Here is a 19,148-nt window from a genome sequence, read left to right on the forward strand (position 1 = left end):
TTTATCCTGACGGAAGTGTATTACCATCCACTTAGCATTATTTCAGAAGTTATTCCCACATTTTTGGCAGCTGCATTGGCCTCTCTGGCTTATTCTCTTTTAATTCTTGGATACTGACCATATATTTTTTTTTTGGCTGCTAATTCTGCGTATTCCTGGTTGTAATGTGATTGTGTGTGTGACTGTTTCAAATGATTCAACCAATCAGAATGCAATCCTGCCTCCTATTTGCTGTTGTGGTTTACAAGAAAGTGAAAGTAGCTTTGCGTGTGTGTATGTTTGTGTGTGTGTGTGAGTGTGCTTGTGTGTCTCTCTTGCAGATGGTGACAAACATTTGCAGAAGATGGCTAGAGAGCAGCCGAAGAGAAAGGTGAGCCTAGCGGCAGTGCTGGGCTGTTCTGCTCTTCTAGGCTTGCTAGTCTGCTGTATCCTGCTGCTTTCACAGTCCTTTCAGATGCAGGAGGTACAAAGGGAGTTGGTGAAGCTAAGAGAACAAATTGAGTCCAATAGGAGGCCGTTACAGGCAGCCAGTCGGGAAGAACATACATCTCAACCATGCATGGTAAGTCAGAATGACTGACACTGATAATACCTGTAAGCAACATACAAATGTAAAGCTTTGGTTTTGCTTTGTTTCCTGTGGTTTTAAAAACAAAAAAGGGAAGACCCTGAAGACAGGAAAAAAAAATCCATGCATGTATTTCTGTAACCACATCAAACTATGCTGCCTTCACACAGAAAGGTTTTAGAGGTGTTCCAAACATATGAGACAAAATGTCACCATAAAAAGCTGGGAATGCAGCTGCTTCTGAGAGGCATGTCTTACCTCTCACTTGTAACAGCTCTTGAATTTCAGGAATAGAACACCGTCTCCCTTGCCCCTTGAAAAAAATGCCAGTCTACTAGACTTTGAATTATCATATCTGCCTCTTGATGAAAGACATTTTGGTCTTCATGTATCTGCATAGCTTTCCATTTAGAAATCAAGCCATTTCATTCGTAAGGCACTTCCTTCCCCTTTTATACTGCATGAGCATATTATACAAGAAAATGAACTTTTTTTGTCTTTTTTTATTTTTTTGGCAGACCTTTCAGAGAGATGCCATAGCTTGTGGTAAGAAAACAAAAATCAATGTCTTTAATATTTCCAGGTCACTTGTAGCCCTCCACCTCTAGGAGATGAAGACACATTTCTAGGGAAAACTACATTTCGAGCAAGGAGGCAGTCGGGAAAAGATGGACGGGGACCTTCAGGAAGTAAGAAAATTAAATCAAAACAACTTCACTTGACTCTGTGCTGTAGTGATACTGTATGTTATATACTGTATGTAATGAAGATAAAGCAATCACCCATAAAAAGAGTAATAATAAGTGACGTTCAGTGAAATCTGTAACAGAATGGAAAATACTGTACAAAGATGGGGCAATGTGGGCAAGCCCATGGAGCTGTGCCAGCACCGTTCTTGTGGCTTTTACATAGGCATTGCTAAATCCTTACAGATGACGGTCTGTATTTAGCAAACAGTTCCTCCCGCTTGTGAAAATGCACTCTCTTAGTTTGAGCAATTGTAAACTTAGAAAGTTGCAAAAACATCCGTCAAGCAATCTGTTTTATATGGTGTCCTTCACAGAGAACAATCTCAAAATTTTCTTTATGAAACAGGCAGTAAAAAAATTCAATACAGGATGGCTAGAGGATGGCACATTGCACTGCACCCTGGTGGTGTAAAAATGATAGTTTTTATGATAAATATAAATAAATATATCAACCAGGAAAGAGAAAAGCAAAGGATATAGAAGTATAAAGGACAAGTAAGAGATATAACCGTGAAACAAAAGAATAGAGTAAAACTAAACAAAATATTAAACCAGAGTCATAATTAAAGGAACAGATTTAAATGTTTTTTTAACTTCCACTACCACTAACAAAGAAGATAGTAGGTGTTTTTGAGAGATATCCAACACATGGATCACAGTAGGTAATGCTGTATTCAAGACTGTCTTTCCCAATTGCAAGACAAAACTAGAACTTCAGCTAGTCAAGACCGAGTCTAAAAGTAAGGCTGAGACTAAGTCAAGATTAAGGCTTAAGTAGAATTTAACTAGCTCCAGCCCAACTGTAACTAAGTGAGTAATCGAGATTCAGCTCTACAGAACCCCTGCTGATTCACATTAGACGATGTGGATTAAAGCATGGAAAAGGATCTCAGCAATCGCTGACTGGGGTTGGGGAGTGTGCGTAACAAGACATAGAAATGTGGTAGTGGATATACAGTACTAATATCAAACAAAAAATTTGAAGATACTTCAAATTACAGAAATGAAAAAACAAATGTTCTTAACAGGTAAAGATTTTAAAAATATTTTTATAGTGTGATGTGTGGCAACCCTAACAGGAGCAGCCGAAAGAAGAAGAAGAAGATGTGCGAGACTAAAAATACACATTTCTTTAGATGATCATGTTTCACAATAGTATAGGATCAAATTAGGCCACTTAATTTATTTCAAGTGTGGTTTTTCACCTGGCATTACACCAAAAACTCTCTAGAAATATGTAACAATAGTAACCCCCAGCTTCATTAAGCGTATTTTGCTGCATTAGTAAAAGTCACATGAACCCAAACTGAAACTACACATTTTCATGACTACTCAACATCAGACTTAATTCTAATGTTTCACAGAGCCACCTGATCCTTCTAGTATGGTATAACACTAAAATTATCTAAGCTGATAAATACCAAGAAATCGGCTACAAAGATAAGACTGTGTAAAATACTCCACTCGTGTCAGCACATAAAGTAATAAATCACGTAAAATACAGAAACTTAAATTTATTCAAAAATGTAGCTTTTCAAAAAGGTTTCATACCTGCTCTATGCAGCTCTTCTAAATAATTCAGTTACTCTTGTCTAAAATGTTTTATGATTTTTTTCCTTTGAGGTGGTGTGCTTGTGTCTTAAAATGCCAGTGCTCGTCTGTGTCTTTTATAGCATTACAGAATTATATGGTGGCACTTTAGAAACAGGACATGACTTCTTTCATTTTAATTTTCAAATGCAATACTGAAAACTAGAAAAACACTTCATTTACATTTTTTATTCTGGACCGAAAAACAGATTATGGACAAACAGCTTGACTTTTGTCTTTTAATCTACAAAATAAAGTTAACTTTAAAAAACACATTTCTTAGCAGTTGCATCATGACACGCACAAGCTTCCAACTGTGCAGTATTTGCAACTGTTTGCTAACTCAATTCTGCCTGGGTGATAGAAGTAAAGGATCATTACATGAAGTTTATTATGAAATACAGTCGATTCCTATTAATCGGACCACATCGGGACACGATCATTTTGGTCCTAATAACCGGCTGGTCCGATTACATGAACATGCCCTATACATGTGCAACCAAGATGGGATGTGCTATAAGTAACATATTAAAATGTCATTATGACTTTTATTGTGCTGCACATGCGAATGGCAAATGTACAAACAAGAACTACGTACATGTACATGTACGGTTGCTTACAACTTTGTTTATTGAAAAAGAAATCTACAAATTCTTCAAAACAATCTACACGACACTCAGCACGTGAAGCACAATAAAAAAGGTTAAATTACCAAATTCCAGTCAACGTTTGAAGAACTTGTCTAGTGTGATCTGACGCATTCTGTTGACGCACTGCACTTGAACAAAATCTTGGTGTTTCCGGGTCAAGATGTGGAGGTCAGGAGAGCCACAAAATGTTCCCCATTCAAAGCTTCAGCACTAAAAGTGTCCAGTTTGACTTTCTTGAAGCAAAAGCTTTCTCACGTAAACTTTAATCCTGATTGAGAGGAAGGAACTATTTGCACGGACACTCTTGTTTACGCTCGACTTCATGTCACTGGCTACTGGGCGGTCCATTTTAGGAAAGAAAGGGCAGGCATGTTCACCCCCACTGGTTTGCACTTGGTACAAATTTTCTGACTTCCTGACCTTTGATAAAAGCATAAATTCTCCTAGGGTTCCGTGGGCGACTTGCGGCTTCTTTTTCTTATTCTCTGTCACATTCTTTGGTCCGATTAAACAGAATTTTGGTCCAAATAAGCGAACAATATTAGGCTTATGTAATATGATCTGTTTCGGTTCTTTAGGATTCGGTTCGAATAAGCAGCTGGTCGTATTAACCGGTGGTCCGATTAACTGGAATCGACTGTAATCAACATGGCAATGGGCATTATAATAATAATAATAATTCTTTGCATTTATATAGCACTTTTCTCACTACTCAAAGCACTCAGCAATTGCAGGTTAAGGGCCTTTCTCAAGGGCCCAACAGAGCAGAGTACCTTTTGCCATTTACGGGATTCGAACTGGCAACCTTCAGATTGCCAGTGCAGATCCCTAGCCTCAGAGCCACCACTCTGCCTAGTGTATATTAGTTTATATTATAGTCTATTACATATCTAGTTAGCCAAAATGTTTTTGAATCCATCTAATATTATTGGTGTGTAAGGACATATGAACAAGCATTTTCAATCAAATGAAACCGCAGTTGCAGTGGCTATCTTCATGCGAAAGTCGCAGTAGTTGTAATGATGAATGGACAAGTCAAATTTTTGTGCTTTTTGGGACAGATCAGGAAAGCAGTTTTCTAACTAGCAAGTGTCAGTTTAAACAAAATATCAAAGTCACAAACACTTGCTACATAGAAGTAGAAGTACATGTAGGACATTTCCTTCTTTTATATATAGTCAAAACAGCTTTTACAAACTGAAAACTAATCCAGGGTACCTTCTTTTTACCAAACAAACCTTTTTTATTAAATCAAAAAAACAATAACAACAGTATACCTTTACATTGTAACTGTGCAAACAAAGCAGTTTCTCACTTTTAACCAACCTTTCCTTTCTTTTTTTATTCCTCTTTTATCTACTCCCATTCTTTCACTATCTCTCCCATATTTTTGTATGCCTTCCACCCCTGCCTTTCTGGTTTCCCTCTCTTCAGAACTCTTTTGTCCTTCTATTCTTATTTAAAGCCTAATAGGTCGTTGTTCATTTTTTTAATTTGCTAGCTTTCAAAGTTTTAGAAATCTATTCTTGCTCTTCTTGTGCTAAAAAATAGCTATTCACAGGTTGGTAGTAGGATATCGGTAAGCAACATTTTCAACAATTTAGCTATGAACTTTACTGTAGTAGCAGGTGTGGGCTAGGGCCATGGGTGGAGTGGGACATTTAGGCTGGTGGACCAGGTGAACCATAAAACCATACTGCTACATGTTCATATAATATCCTGAGTCAAATATCATATATTGTTTGTAATACAAAATTACAATATTAAGTAAATCTCCCTCATACTGACACATACTAGGTAAGTGGAAAAAGTACTGTTAATGATATTGAAATGACAGAAAATTATGCTTTTAAAGCTTTTTTGCCTACTTATTGAAATTGTGTAAAAGCAGTTACTTTTACTTTTTTAACAAGTTAGAAAATGTAAGTATGACATAACATTCAGGTGCATTTTATGATTGGGTTAACTATTTTGAAAGTTGGAGTGTGTTTATTTTTTATTTACTTCATCAAACAGATCTCACATCTTTGTTTTTTTAAATATTTTTTAACAGGGCTTTGTGTGACATGTGATTGAGATTTGCTCAGACCACAAAGTCATTGTTTATACAGGTAGCACATGCATGCTGAAGCCTCTGCCTCTGTTTCAACAGCTTACACTGACTACTGAGGGGAGGCTATCAGATATGTAAAACAGGAATATACTGTATACAAAACATACAAATTGAAACAACCAAGACTTAACAACAACTACTTTAATAAAGCATTGATGTCAAAATAATTAAAATTAAATGAGTGATAGCGATGTTAATGTACTAATAAATTAAGCACTACAGTAGACTGAAGAGATGGTTTCATAACAAGAAGACGGTGCCACTATAAACTGATATATAAGACTACAGCAAATAAAGTAACATCAATGAGCAAGATCTTTACACAATAGCAAAACTAGAGGTAACCAAAAAACAGCACATAAATACAAACAGAAAATGTTTAAACATTTTGTGGTAGGCATAATGTAAAAATGTATTAAACAAATATAACAATCAATGGCTATACTTTATAATATATAATAACATACACAACACCAGAATTAAGCATCACTAAGGTACAAAAAATACATACATAAAATATAAGCAATACAAATACCATGACAGCTGTAGGATGGGCACACATGCAACAAAGCAGAGAGAGTCGACAATGTTAACTCACTGTGTGGAGCTCCCACAGTATGTGCATGTATTGTTTAGGACTGTCTATACCAGTGTCATCCATAATGTACAAACCAACTGTGCCAACCTGTCACTTAGTTTGATTCTGCTTGGTGCTTCCATTGCTGCTAATACTAACACAAGCCCTATCGCTTGTCATCTGCATTCTGCCTCCAATCACCATCAAGCTGCATGACTTACAATAAGGGACTAGAAGGGAGAGTCTTTTCCAATACTTTCTATAATAAAATTTGTGTGATTTTAGGTAGCTTCTAATACTGATACTGTGATTTTTGAAAAATTATTCTCTCTGCTGTTGTTGTAATTATCAATGATTAATACTAAAGACTCTGCACATATTCCCAAAGCTCATGCCTAACATAATGCTGAGTTAAAGCCAGCATTGAAAAACTAATCTGGGCAAGAAGTGTAAACACAGCTTCTAGAAGGGCACCTTTCAATTTAAAAATGTCTGCTTAATTCATTGTAAATTCACAAGTATACGTTTTTATAATTTAACATTTTTTTTAAATAGAAAAGACTATTTTTCATCATTAAAAAACATTATTGGACAGGCCTAGTAGTCTGATAGGTCCATGGCTCCTTAAGGCCAACGCAGAACAGCAGGTCTGCTCTGTTTTTAGAACGGGTGACGAACAAGAGAGAGATGCCTACAGCAGGTTGGATTTAATTATCATATTTGTTTATTATTAACATGTTTGCATTAGGCATGACCTTAAAATTTTTTCAGAAGAAAAAATCTCCTTCATTTAATATTTATTTTAGTAACATGGCGCATCAGTTAGGGTGGACTAGGTCCACACAGCAACCTCTTTAATTACACCTACGCAGGTAACATAGCTCACTGGCTAGCTACCACTTTACTGAATAGAATGTCAATGTAGCTTGCATGCCTGTACAACACATGATATTCTGACATTCTTTGTAGTGTGGTTTAATGTGATGTCAAACACATGATCAACATTTGCTTAGGTAAGCCAGAAGTAGTTTGTCCTCCTTAGTAAAATCCTGAAAAAACATGTGGGAGTCATCCTTGTACTTTTCAACTAGAATATATACCGGTCAGTAACAACATTAAAACCACTGACAGGTGAAATGAATAATATTGATTGCCTTGTTGCAATAACATGTGTCAAGGAGTGGAATATATTAGGCAGCAACTAAATATTCAGTTCTTGAAGGTGATGTGTTGGAAGCAGGAACAATTGGCAAGCATTATGATCTGATCTGAATGACCATGGACTAATTGTGATGGCTAGACAACTGGATCAGAGTATCTCCAAAACAGCAGGTTTGGTATGGTGTTTCTGTATACAATGGTTAGTACCTACTAAAAGTGGTCCAAGGAAGGACACATGGTGAACCAGTGACAAGGGTCGCAGGCACACGAGGCTAATTGATGCACAAATCATGTTTGAAGGTAATTCTCAATGTTCCTCTTAGGCCTTTCCTTGGTATCCTATTGTGTGCATCAACCTTTCTTTCCAAGCACTTTCTGTGCCTGTTACATTTGACTGAGTGACCAAAACCAAACTGACCAATCAGATTACTCTGAGGGACTGGGCACACACACACACACATAAACACACACAAAATGGTTTTATTATTTAGTAGATTAGGCAAAGAGATAGAGGTTCTACACATGTTACAGCTTTTGTCAAAGTTCAGGTCAGGACTGGTGGAATAAAATCCTACTTGGATTGTTCAATGACTGCAACTGGCTGTCCAGTCTCCTTATGCAACAACGCACACTTTGGTATATTTCTGAATGACTGCAACTTCTGCTGAGAAGATATGCAATTTTGAAAATGTATGCCTCTCGAAAGGCATGCATTATAGTATCTTGTAACTGGTACTGGTGTTAACACCTTATCCAATCTTTTTAAAGCAAACCATAAATGAGCCAGTACCTTCAGTGCTCTATGATCAACTTTGCAGGAGATTATATCAGTCCATTATGGCAGAAGCCTTGAAGGCTGATGTTTGATCCTGGAAATGCTAGCTAATTTTCATCCAATTTCTCAATTACCATTTTTGGTTAAAATAACATATAATAAAGAATTATTTATAATCAACTAGTTAATCATCGGCAGCATGGTGGCGCTGCTGCCTCACAATTAGGAGACATGGGTTCGCTTCCCGGGTCCTCCGTGCCTGGAGTTTGCATGTTCTCCCCGTGTCTGTGTGGGTTTCCTGCGGGTGCTCCAGTTTTCTCCAACAGTCCAAAGACATGCAGGTTAGGTGCATTGGCAATCTGAAATTGTCCCTGGTGTGTGTGCCCTGTGGTCGGCTGGTGCCCTGCCTGGGGTTTGTTTCCTGCCTTGCACCCTGTGTTGGCTGGGATTGGCTCCAACAGAACCCCATGACCCTGTAGTTAGGATAAAGTGGGATGGATAGTTAATCATCTTAACTAATGTAATTTATTTGAGATCTACTAATCTGGATTTTGGAGTTATCATGGTGTTGAGACGGCCCTCCAAAAAGTATTTAATGACATCTCCTTTATTTCTGGCTGAGGTGGGGCAACAGTCCTCGTCATCTTAGACCTTTCTGCAGCTTTTGACACTATTAATCATGAGATCTTGCTATTGTAGCCTGAGCATCTGGTGGGGCTTAAAGGGGCTACTCTTAATTGGTTGAGGTCATATCTTACTGGTATACACTTTCAGTGGCTTTCAATTCCTCTTTTTCGCCTACTGCTCCTGTTAACTATGGTCTTCCTCAGGGATCCATTTTGGATCCTATTTTACGTTCTATATATGTTCATTCTATAGGAGCTATTTTTAGAAAGTTTAATGTTTCTTTTTATTGTTATGCAAAATGACACACAGGCTTATATTCCTTTGTGTACTGTAATTCTGCATCAAATTGGCTGCACAATTGTCTTGTAGAACTAAGATCCTGGATAGCTGACAATTTTCTCAATCTAAATCAAAATAAAATGGAACTGCTGATACCTGGTCCTGCAGCCAAAGGTTAAATTCGTTTTGAACTTCTTGGCTCTTTCGTGGACTTTTGCAAACCTCAGGTTCAGAATCTTGGGGTTATTTTTGACAGTAATCTCTTTTTTGCGAGACAGACTAATTCTGAGGTCAAGAGCTTCTTTTTCCAGCTTTACATTTTAGCCAAGGTTAAGCCTTTTTTTAATCTCCTAGGGATCTTCAGAAAGTTACTCAGGCTTTTATCTTTTCTCAGCTTGATTACTGTAACTCATTGTATTCTGGGATCAGTAAATCCCTGATAGGCAGGTTGCAGCTGGTTCACAGTGCTGCTGCTTGTTTTCAGTTTGCTTCTGTATCTCCAATTTTAGCCTGTTTATACTGGCTGTCTGCTAGTTTTAGACTTGATTTTAAAATTTTGCTGCCTGTTTTTAAATCATTACATGAGTATGCTCCCGCATATTTATCTGACTTATGTGTTATGCATGATCCACCCAGGGAGCTTAGATCTACCAGTCAGTTGTCTGTTGTCTTAAACTAAGTATAAAACTAAGGGAGACAGGGCTTTTGCAGCTGCTGCACCTCTTTTGTGTAATTCTTTACTTTACTACATTAAGGAGTCACCTTTAATTGAACTGTTTAAAACTAAACTGAAGACTCGCTTCCATTCTCTAGCTTTCAGTGACCTTCCCCCCTCTTAGTCATTTGTTTGTTTTCAATTTACTGGTGATTGTATTGCATTTTAATGTATTTATTTTATTTATGTTTATTGTATGTTTTAATGTAAAGCACTTTGGCTACAGCATTACTGATGATGTTTTAAATGTGCTCTATACCTAAACTGACATTGACATTAGCAAAAAAAAAAAAACACAAAGGCAATAGACTAGATTTACAACTGAGAGGAAAAAGGACCACGTAAACAAAGCCAAAGACAAATCCAGAATCATAATCAATGGAACACACACAAATAAGTCAAAACACTAAATGGTCCACAGAAATAGAAGGTTTATTAGAGAAAACCAGTACATGCACACCAGGAGCTGTGCATGCAGCAAAACATTATAACAAGCCATAATGTGATCTTTATGTCATGTGACTCTCAATAGACATCAGTATTGCTGGGTCTGTGGTTTTCTCACCCATTTGGGCTATTTTGGTTCATCATCTGTGGGGAAAAAATGGGCATTCGTGCGTTGTGTTTTTTGGGCTATGTTTTTCAAAACAGTGCTGCATTTTGGGATATTTTTCAAACCTCCCCAATTCATTTTAACATGTTTTTCATCCATCTGGCACCCCTTCCCCTGCCATTTGCATTTGTATTATGTTCTTTACCATTCTAAAAATTGTGTCATGGTATATACCTAATTTATTATTCTGAAATATGTCATAGGGGCCCAAACACCAGCTTTGGTATGTACCTAACATTCCTGCTCTGACACAGCCTCTCACTTTCTGGTGTGTCATTTTGTCTAACTCAGGCATTGGGCTATTTTTTTGGGGAAACTTGCTATTTTTAAGCAGTCATTGGGCTATAATTTTTTTTGGCACCTGTCAACCCTGATTGACATTAAGATAATAAACAATATGTCTGTCACCATGCAGAAACAAAATCAAAATAACAGTAACAATCCCACAAAGAGAACACAAAATGGTGCTGTCAGAATAAAGATAAAACACTTGTGATCACAAAGGGGTGCCAATGAGCTCCAAACCTCAGACACAATAATTACCCAACATAGTCCCAGATTCAAATAAAGGATTTTTATTACATAATATAAATTATCAAGTGTGCAAAACCAACCAAACCAAAATTATAAAGCAAGTGTCTCTTCTTTCTCTCCTTCTTTTGAGTGTCACCCGCAGCCTCTCAACTCTGACCCATGCAGGTGATGCAGTGGGCTCCTTTAAAGCTGGACCCAGGAATTTTTCCGGTGCTATAGTGTGTCCTCTTGGTAGCACTTCCGGGGCATCTGGAAACCATGGATGTCCTCCCCCGACAGCACCTTCTAATGGCACCCAGGGACCCCAACAGGCCTTACTAGCAGACCTCACCTCCCATATACCCCTGTGGGTGTCCAAACTAGAACACCTTAGGAGAACCACTGCCACTTGTCGTATGGGGGAAGGAACTGTTTCTGGCCTCCAGCTTCCACTGGTCCATCATTTAAAATCCTCCGGCTGGACAAGAAGTCATTTTCACATCCAGCTGCCATACCCATCTGTTTCTTATGGCACATACACAATGTAAGTAGCACAAAGTCCAAAAGTGAGATCAAGATGTTCCAAAACCATGACTACAACACATGCCCCCCCTAGATTTCAAATATTATGACAGATAACCGGCTGTGAAGAGTCTATATGTACAGTGTGGCATAGTGGTTAAGACTTTTGATCCGAAACCCTGAGGCTGGGGGTTCATATCCCACTACTGACAATGTGTGACCATAAGCAAGTCACTTCACTTGCCCATGCTCCAATTGGAAAAACACAGGGAATGTAACCAATTGAATCTCAAATATTGTAAGTCGTCTTTGATACATTTGTCAGCATAATAAATAAATAATAATCCCCATATCTATGTCAGGTTTTATGTTTCCACATGCCAAAAATATTTTAGTTGGATTAACAAGCATTCTCCTTTTGGCCCTGTGTGAGTGTGAATTGACCCTGCAATGGACTGGTGCCCTGTCCATGACTGGTTCTTCACCTTGCACTTGATGGTGCAACCCTGAATTGGATTAGGCAAGTCTAATAATATTTGCTATCATTTTATCAATATAAGATAAATGTTGAACTAACAAACTTATTACTCTACACAAGTAAACATGAATGTGAACAGCCTTGGTTAGCTTTATGAGTTGACCATAAAAAGAGCAAGATAAAATAAAGATAAACTGGCTGATTAGTGCCCAACAAAATCATATAATTTTATTTTATTGCTTTCTGTACAAACCAATGTATTTATACTTACAATTTTGACTCTTAAGAAGAAGAATTAAGAAGATTAAACCCAAAGGCTACTGGTTCTATCCATTCCCTTGACCCAATGTGTGACCAACAGCAGGTCACATTACCCTTTTGTGATCCAAATGTAAAAAAGAAAAAAAAAATTGAGGTGTCCAGTATATGACTTTTCCCAGTATCAAAGTTTGAGTTTTCTAGGCAAATACTTTACTTTGTAAAATGAAATGTAGGAATCATATCTTGTTGTAAAACATCATATTGTCTATCTCTCCATTTGTGCTACAATTTTTATAATGAATGTGAATTTACAATGATAATATCTGTGCCAACTTTCAATTGAATTGATTATTTCATAGACCCACATTATGATACACAGAGAGAAAAGTGAAAATTACTGTTGATATTTTCCCTATACTGTATATAAACCTGTGATACAGTATATACTGTAAGAGAAAGTAGAAATATAATATAACTAATAAATAGCATAAGTACTTGTAAAATGCCTTGGGATTGTGTTTGTTATAACAAGAAATTATAACACAAATGTCTTTTTGTTCTTTCCTAGAAAGTAAAATAATTGCTGTTAGAGAGGAAACTGTCACCATTAAATAGGCAAAAAAAAATAGACAACTGGGCAACCAGTGCCTTTCAAATCCATCATTAACACAAAATGCTTAAGAAGGAAACCACGAGCATTACCTCATATGTGACCCATAATCCATGGCATTGATATTTACTTGCTGCCATTTGCCATCTTACCCCACAGGGAGACGATCTGTAGTTCATCTTGTCCCGTTGTCCACACAAACAAACGGTATGTTGCAACTCTACTATTTGATAATTTCAGTTAACTTTAAAAAAAAAAAAAAAACAATTCTGCAATATTGTTCCTGATGTAATTTTATTTTTTTCTGGCTGATGTGGTTTCTTATTTCTTATTTATTATGGCATTTGATAATTCAATGACACACTTATTTACTTTTACTTGACCATTTCAGTCTCATGTAAAATATTTCTGCTAAACGTTCTTGTTGCAATTTTTTAAGCGACTGATTAGTTTAATTTTGCTAATTCACTAATAGTATTTATTTAGTTATTTAATGATTCATAGTTATATTTATTGAGATCATTGATTTATTAGTATATCTGTTTATTTCTATATTTATTTCCTTTTACTGATCTATTAACTGATTTATTTCTTTCATTATTTGGTTACTGAATATTTATCCACATGAATCCAGTGTCATTGATTTGAGCCCTGCACCTGGTTACTGTTTGCCTTAAGTTTGAATGTTCTCTGTGTATCCCTTCTGGCCCATTAGGAGTAAATGGGGTTGTGAATGAGATGAACAGACATCCTGTCTAGAGTTGGTTTCTCGTCCTTAGTGTTAATTGTGAACTGAATAAGCAGATTTGAAAATCTACAGATGATGGGTTACTGATTTCATTTTATGAAATGATTGATTTATTGATTGCTTAAAAATGTATTTTGTGCTGCTTATTAAAATTTTTATTTTGTGGTTGATAATTTATGTAATTCTACACTTGCTTTTACAAATGTATAAACTGGTTCTTTCTTTTTTAATTTTTTTTCTTCCCTCCATTTACAATTTGTCATATCTCAATTACAATGCTGACAGCTTTTATGGTTTTGCGATTTGTTCATACTTATCTAGTCTTACTGAAGCCAGATGTATAATATATATTTTGATGAATTTTGCTTGGTAACAATTAGATGGCTCACTGAGTGGCACGTTTATAAATCAATTTAACACTTCATGAAGGCAGCGTTCAAAGTTGGGGTGGTGATTTTGAACTGCAGAGACCAGAGGTGTTCTTGATAATCTGTTCTGACAGAAGGCAAGCTTTTATTTACAAAAAGTCTCCTAACAAAACCCTATTAGACAAATGTGTGTCACATGTGCAGAGAGCACATTGCCTATTTAAAATAATTATCATAACCTGTTTTAAAAATAAATATAACCTGATGCAAGGGAAAAATCTTTCTGTACAATCAGATTATATATTGGCATGCAATGTGTGAAAGAAGCCCGGATACAGACAGACACTGAGACAGCCAGATGTCCAAAACGCACATGTTTTATTATTTTCACCTTCTGCACAGCACACACAGTGCACAAACCCCAATAATGCTCACAGTCCTTTCTTAAGTTGTCTTCATCTTCTTCTTCTTCTTCTTCCTCTGTTGCCGCCACTACTCCACTCCTCACAAGCTCCATCCTCTTCCACCTGACTCAGGCTCGCCGTCAGAGTGAGGCGGCGCCTTTTATAATGCACTCAGATGTGCTCCTGATGACTTTCCTGCAGCACTTCCTGGTGTGGCAGAAGTCATGGTTCTAGAACCATCCAGGCGCCCCCTGGCAGTGGCTATGGAACCCCACAGGTTTGAGCTTCCCAGCTCCCAGTTCCCATGTAATCCCAGAGGGCTGCCATCTTGCATCCCAGGGTAGGAACTGCCCCTCTCCCAGTCCCCAGCTTCTCTAAGTCTCCTGGTGGGGCAAGGTCCCTGGTCGTCTATCACAGATGTTATCAATGTACGAATGGTAAACATGAACGATAACAACAACAACATTTATTTAAATAGCGCATTTTCATACAAATTGTGTAGCTCAAAGTGCTTTACAAGATGAGGAAAGAAATGTTTATAAAAAAACAAAAATAAGATTAGGCAATACTAAATAATAAAGAATAAAGTTAGGTCTGATGGCCGGGAGGACAGAAAAAACAAAAAAAATCTTCAGATAGACTGTAAGGTCACGAGACCGCCCAGCCCCCACTGGGCTTCTAGGAAACATGAATGATCTCAATCAGACCTCATGGTCTCAGGTGCTGGGTGTGCTCTCGGTTAATAACCACCACATAAACTTTAAAACACTGGCAGCTATATTCATGAAAATATGAAGTTCAGAATATGCTTTTGAAGTAAACGATGTGTCACACTCCATCAAAAGGACTGCCATTAAGAGACCTGATAACGAGGAGGAGACACAGGAGGTGCAGATTTCAGAACTCAAAACACCCAAATCAACAAATCTGCCTAGCACAGGGGTGGGCAAAGTCAGTCTTGGAGGGCCGTAGTAGCCGCAGGTTTTTGTTCCAACCCAATAGCTTAATTAGAAAACTATTGCTGCCAATAATTTAAGTTCATGGCTTGTTAGTGCTTTAACTCTGCCATGTCAGGTCATTCTCATATCCTAAATTTTCTTCCCCTTTCTAAGGATATCATCCAAATGTTTTGAAGTCTAAAACTTCTGAGTAACAGGCCTTCACTTTTCTTCCAATTATTTAATTAAACGAATAGTGCATAATAAATACTCACAGGTGTAAATGGAAACAAGCTAAATGGAGAAATGCTGGTTTCTTTCATCATTTGCATGTTATTGCTAATAAGGAGCAATTAAAAACCAAGACTACAGCTGTTTAAGACTAAAATAAGCAATAAGGGTTCAAAATATTTATGTGTGAGACAACAGAAATAATGCAGAAGTGTTACTTGAGCAATAAGTGTGTCTTATTAAGCAATTGGGTTGGAACAAAAACCCGCAGCCACTGCGTCCCTCCAGGAATGACTTTGCAGACCCCTGGCCTAACAACATCAGACAAATCAGGGAGAAAGCCGCACAGCACCCACCTTCCGACAGCACGTCTAAACAAATAACTAAATGAAGTTAATGTTACTGTCTAACTGGAAATACAAACATGCCAAGCCAGAATAGCTGCAGTGTTCTGTATATTCACAGACCACAATGTAACTCTATTTGTTGTTATTACGTCATAGTTAAAATGACAGAAGGATACCATTGCAGACAGAGTCACTTCTCAAACGTGTGCAGCCCAGTAGCAGTGGTGGTCTATGTGTGTCTGCCTGTCTGTCTGTCACCACTGTCACAACGCTCATTAAAACATGCAGATTAATTAATAAGTTTCAGTTATCATCTGCTACTGAGCTCATGAATGGCAAAGAGCAATTTTTGCTTCTTATTTTCTTTCAGCGTCATGTATTTTGTTCAGTATCTTTTGCTCTTTCCCTGAAACCCCGGCAGCAGTTTAAAATGTACCGACTGAAGAAATTGGGGGCTTATGTTTTAGGAAGAAGCACTGTGGGTGAAACCTTTGTGGTGCAGGATTTTGTCGCTATTCACTACACACTTTTAAACAGGTTGTCCAAAGATGTGTATTTTCATTTAAGAATCATGTCTGGCTCCACAAGATGTTTATCAGTGAAGTCACTCTTTGTTGTAAATTGTATGTTTATATGTATGCACATACGTTACGATTTCATAATGTATGTTCATGTGCTCTGAGCTCCTACTCTGTGAAAAGCACAATAAAAAAATTAATTGACTTGCATGTTACCTTTAGCACGTAGACAGAAAAGGCAACAACAGAAAGGCTTGCAGGTGAAACATCTTTAGCTTATTTTAATTGTTGAAATGGATAAATCACAACACAGCACTTTCACAATCTACCCTTACCCAAATTCCAGCATTTCTATACTTCGACGTACTGTATATGCTAGAAATTTGGTGAGCAATTGCAAGTATCACACACAAAAAAATTGAATCATTCTTGTAAATTTGATTTTTTTTCCCACAAATATTTATTTGGTTAGCAATCTGTCTTGCTTGGTGTAAAAATTTCCAATGTCTTTTTAAATTTACCATTTTACAATAATGCCTCATTATTTTTACTTAGGAATTGACTTTTTTAATCCTTTACTTTCATTAATCCTGCATGCATAGGATGTCAGCTATGTGTCACAGTTGCTCTTAAATGGATCTTGCAGCTGCAGAATTCAGCAATGTGGTCAAGCTGTTCAAGTGGACCTGCACAAATGTGCATCGGGTGTCAAAGACATGGAACTCACTAAACTTTGTTAAATTGAGGGCTAAAAACAGACTTTAGTATTCTCTTGCACGAAAATTATTGTAAAAAACTGAAGAAACTTCATATGTAATTTTTTTCTGAATTTGTATTCAGTTTCCCGCCTTTAACAAACTGCCTTTAGACATTTGTAAATGTCATTTCTCTATGTCTGCAGTGGACAGACTGCCCTTAAACCTAAAAGTAAAAGCAGTGACAAACACAAAAACATTAACAATGCTCAAGGATAACTTTAAGAAAAATCATCTGTAGATATATCCATGGTTAAGGCTGCCACCTCTGACTTTGAAAAGAAAGACATTTCATCATAAAAATGAGGACTCTGTATGAAGCTTTACCCTCTGATCCCATAATTTGTTTTCACATTCTGTTATGATCCTTTAGAAATGTTCTTTGGTTTTGACAATAGTTCATAGTTATTTCAAAGCAAATATAATCACTGACAAACTAATTATGGTCATAGTCATTTTCTGCTTACTCCAAATCAGAGGAGCAGGGAACAGTAGCCTATCCTGACAGTACTTTCCATAATACAGATAAGTGGCATGTACAGGGTACTATTCCATCTTAAGCTTCACTCATATACATTCCCACACAGGGACCATTTAACTAAATCTACAAGGCTTTGAGATTGTGTAATGGAAACAGCAGTGACCCAGAAGAACAGCACAGAGTCACAGGGAGAACATGCAAACTCCACAGAGGCATTTGGTTGCTTAATTTCAATCTAGTGTGCAGAAATCTATAAAGTGGCAGTGCTAATCTGCATGCCCTGCTGTGCCCCATAAACTGAGAATATATCAACAATATTTTAACTAAATATCTCAAAATTCTTAACAACATCTGCCGTATCTTGAACGTCCAAACTCTCCCAAGACTATATAAAATTAATAGGAAAAAAACACATACATCCATTAATCCAACCCGCTATATCCTAACTAAAGGGTCACGGGGGTCTGCTGCAGCCAATCCCAGCCAACAAAGGGCGCAAGGCAGGAACAAATCCCGGGCAGGCCACAAGCCCACCGCTGGGCACACACGCACTTGGGACAATTTAGGATCGCCAATGCACCTAACCTGCATGTCTTTGGACTGTGAGAGGAACTGGAGTACCCAAAGGAAATGAGAGAGCATGCAAACTAGACACGAGGCAGCAGCGCTACCGTGCCGTCAAAAACAGTATAGTATGAAAGAAAAAAATAATTTAAAAATAGCAAATTTTCTCATTATACTTTACAGTATTTCACCTTGTGCATTTTTTAATTTCTCTACCAATGCAATATTTCCTTTGCAAGTCTTGCTTTTTGAGTAACTACGAATGCAAATCTTTACATGCAAAACTAAGTAATTATTCAAAGTTAAAATAGCAGAAATAATAAATCATTTTAAAGAATTGATTTCAAAATGAAACAACTGTAAACATCAGGAAGAATAAGTTGTGATGTTTAAAAGAATTCCTGAAAAACATCCAATGCTACTTTATTAGTGTACCGTAGGCAAAGCGTTATATATGCCATCCCAACATTGACAACGACAACAAAAAACAAAAAAGAAGGGAACCGTAAACTCTAAAATAGTATATTAAAACAGTGAGCAATTTTACTGACGGCGGTTCGGACAGCTCAAAAACCAGAGTTTATCAACATTTTTACTTGGCTGACATCATTTTGGGCGCTCAAATTTTCACATGAAACGATCATTCTGCAAAACAAGCAAATTGGACATGGCGCGCGTAGACATAGGCACGAGCGTCGAATTGCGCAGAAGGTGATTGGTTGAATCTTGTGTCCGTTTAAAAGAGAAGAAACATGATTGGTGATTAAAAATAGGACTCCCCGTGCGAAGAAATAAGCCGAACGCCCCAGTGAATGCGTGTGTTTCTGCAGTGGGATATTATTCACCAGTTCTGTCTAAAATACACAACATATCAACATTTTTTAAGAACAAGTTGGAACGTCCAAATCGGTAATGATATGCAGAATGTCTAGTTACCCTAAACTGTGCTGCAGCTGTAAATAGTTTGTTTTTCATACCTCCCCATTCCATACC

The 19,148-nt window shown here is 37.3% G+C and overlaps 1 protein-coding gene across 3 annotated transcripts in view; it reads left to right on the top strand.

Annotated features, from left to right (window-relative positions):
- The first annotated feature begins 283 nt into the window (after positions 1-283).
- Positions 284-19,148, top strand: part of tnfsf13 (TNF superfamily member 13) — a 29,061-nt gene continuing 10,196 nt past the window's right edge. For 2 of the 3 annotated variants that reach the window (XM_039747105.1, XM_039747106.1), the window contains exons 1-3: positions 284-562; positions 1,152-1,257; positions 12,961-13,008. In XM_039747105.1, the coding sequence (XP_039603039.1) occupies positions 344-562; positions 1,152-1,257; positions 12,961-13,008 (373 nt within the window). In that variant the 5' untranslated portion in view covers positions 284-343. The remainder of the gene's footprint in view (positions 563-1,151; positions 1,258-12,960; positions 13,009-19,148) is intronic. The other variant, XM_039747107.1, reaches the window with a different exon arrangement.

This window comes from Polypterus senegalus, chromosome 3 (genome assembly GCF_016835505.1).
Source record: "Polypterus senegalus isolate Bchr_013 chromosome 3, ASM1683550v1, whole genome shotgun sequence".
Taxonomy (NCBI): Eukaryota; Metazoa; Chordata; class Cladistia; order Polypteriformes; family Polypteridae; genus Polypterus; species Polypterus senegalus.